At 57.9% G+C, this 1,826-nt stretch overlaps 1 protein-coding gene across 1 annotated transcript; it reads right to left on the bottom strand.

Annotated features, from left to right (window-relative positions):
- Window positions 1-164: 164 nt before the first annotated feature.
- Window positions 165-1,661, bottom strand: PTSG_02813 (uncharacterized protein; the record flags this gene model as incomplete). The annotated part of the gene is made up of 3 exons (XM_004996265.1): window positions 1,133-1,661; window positions 442-856; window positions 165-202 (listed from the first exon to the last, which is right to left on the bottom strand). Exons 1-3 carry the CDS (start codon window positions 1,490-1,492, stop codon window positions 165-167), a joined length of 813 nt encoding a protein of 270 aa, XP_004996322.1. The 5' UTR covers window positions 1,493-1,661.
- Between the last annotated feature and the right edge of the window lie 165 nt (window positions 1,662-1,826).

Here is a 1,826-nt window from a genome sequence, read left to right as displayed (position 1 = left end):
CTGGTTCCTCTGTGTTGGCTGCCTTGCGGCTCGCCCCCCTCCCCCCGCCCAGCATAGTCAAACACACAGGCAAACACAGACACACACAGACACACAGACACACACACCAGCTGACCTTGAGTTCAGCGGCGATGCGGGCCTTTGCCTTCTTCTGGAAATCGCGCTCAATGGCCTCTCGCAGCGCTTGCTCGGCACCTTTGCGCTGTAGCGATGGCAGTAGTGGTGATGGTGGTGGTGGTGGTGAGTTGGGGTAATGGGAGTGTAATGTGTGTGAGAAGGGTGTAAGCGTGCAAACATGCAGCAAACGTAACCTGCCCACTGCACTACACATAATCCACAACAGACACAGCCAGACACAGACAGACACACACACACACACGAAGCAAACAAACACACACACACACACACACACACACACACACACACACACAAACGAAGCACGCCTCACCCCCGAGAGCATGAGGTCCTGCGTGTGTTTGAGCGATTCCCTGGTCTGGTCCAGCTCGTGCTTGAGATGCTTTTTCCTGACGGCGGCCTGTTGCAGCTGCTCGCTCGCTTTGGCGCGAACGACGCGCAGCAGGAACTCAAGCCGCTTTTTCTCGAGTGACAGCGTCTTCACCTCGCGTCGCGCGCTCTCAAGATCAACCTCCTTCTCGTGCATCTCCTCCAGCAGCTTCGCGTCGTCGTGCACCTGCAGGGCGCGCGGGCTGGCGACGATGCGCTGCGCGTGTGTTGCGCTCTTTGGCATTGCCATTCGCAGGGCATCCACCTCGCGCCGCAGCGTCGCCTCGGACGTCTTGTAGTAGTAGCACTGCCGCTGCCACCCGTCCAAGTCCTGCTTGAACTCCCGCTGAAGCTGTTTGGATGGGAATGAGGGTAGGCGGGACGAGAATGAGGGCGGGATGTGTGTGAGATGTTGTGCATGCGATGTGTGCGTGTGAGATGTTGTGCATGCGATGTGTGTGCGCGCGCGCGTGTGTATATATGTGTGTGCACATGTGTGGGTGATCAAAAGGCATACTGAAGGTCGAAGAATAACCGCACTCGCTTGGGCAACGCTGCACATGTGCACAGCAGCCGCCATAATGATTCGCATCCAGCAGAGCAAACGCATCCAGTGCAGCCAACACACCTGGTCCATCTCGTTCTTGATGCTCTGCAGCTCCTTCTCGTGTTCGAGACGCAGCTGTGCAACTGCCGTCTCTGCAGCCTCCTGCGCGGTTGTCTTGACGGCAATGTATCCGCGCTCGGCCTCTCGCTTGGCCTGCTGCTTAAACGTAGTTGCCAACTCCTCAAACTCCGTTCGCAGCTGCGTGCGCGTCTTGTCTGCAACGTCGTTGATGTGCGCCAGCAGGGCACCGCGCACATGCCGCAGGTCTGCGCTCAGTGACTTGGTCTCCCGCAACGCCGCGTCCGCCAGACGGCTCAAGCCCTGCAGCACGGGAACCACGGGCGCTCCAACTTGTACCCCGACATTCTGGCGTCGTGGCATTGTCAAAAGAGCTGGACAGGGGGGAACAGAGGGGTTTGAATTAGGGTTGAACTTGGGTTGAATTGGGGGATGGGATCAAGCGATGATCAACAACAACAACAACGGCAGCGGTAGTGGCGGAGATGAAAGCAACGGCTGCTGCTTTGGTCGCTTTGTTGCTTGCTGGTTGTGAAGTTGTGAGGATTAGGTGGTGTCGTTGGTCAATTTTCCACAACCGTGCTTTTTGCAGCAGCAGCAGAGGAAGCAGCAGCAGCATGCGCGGTGTTGGTCGCTTGTGCAGGGGTGTGCTGCTGGTGCACAGCAAGGGCTCAGGGCCACTGCTGGTAGCCATGTC

This window comes from Salpingoeca rosetta (genome assembly GCF_000188695.1).
Source record: "Salpingoeca rosetta unplaced genomic scaffold supercont1.6, whole genome shotgun sequence".
Lineage (NCBI taxonomy): Eukaryota > Choanoflagellata > Craspedida > Salpingoecidae > Salpingoeca > Salpingoeca rosetta.
Note: the sequence above shows the minus strand (reverse complement) of the source record. Positions and strands in the feature narration are given on the sequence as shown.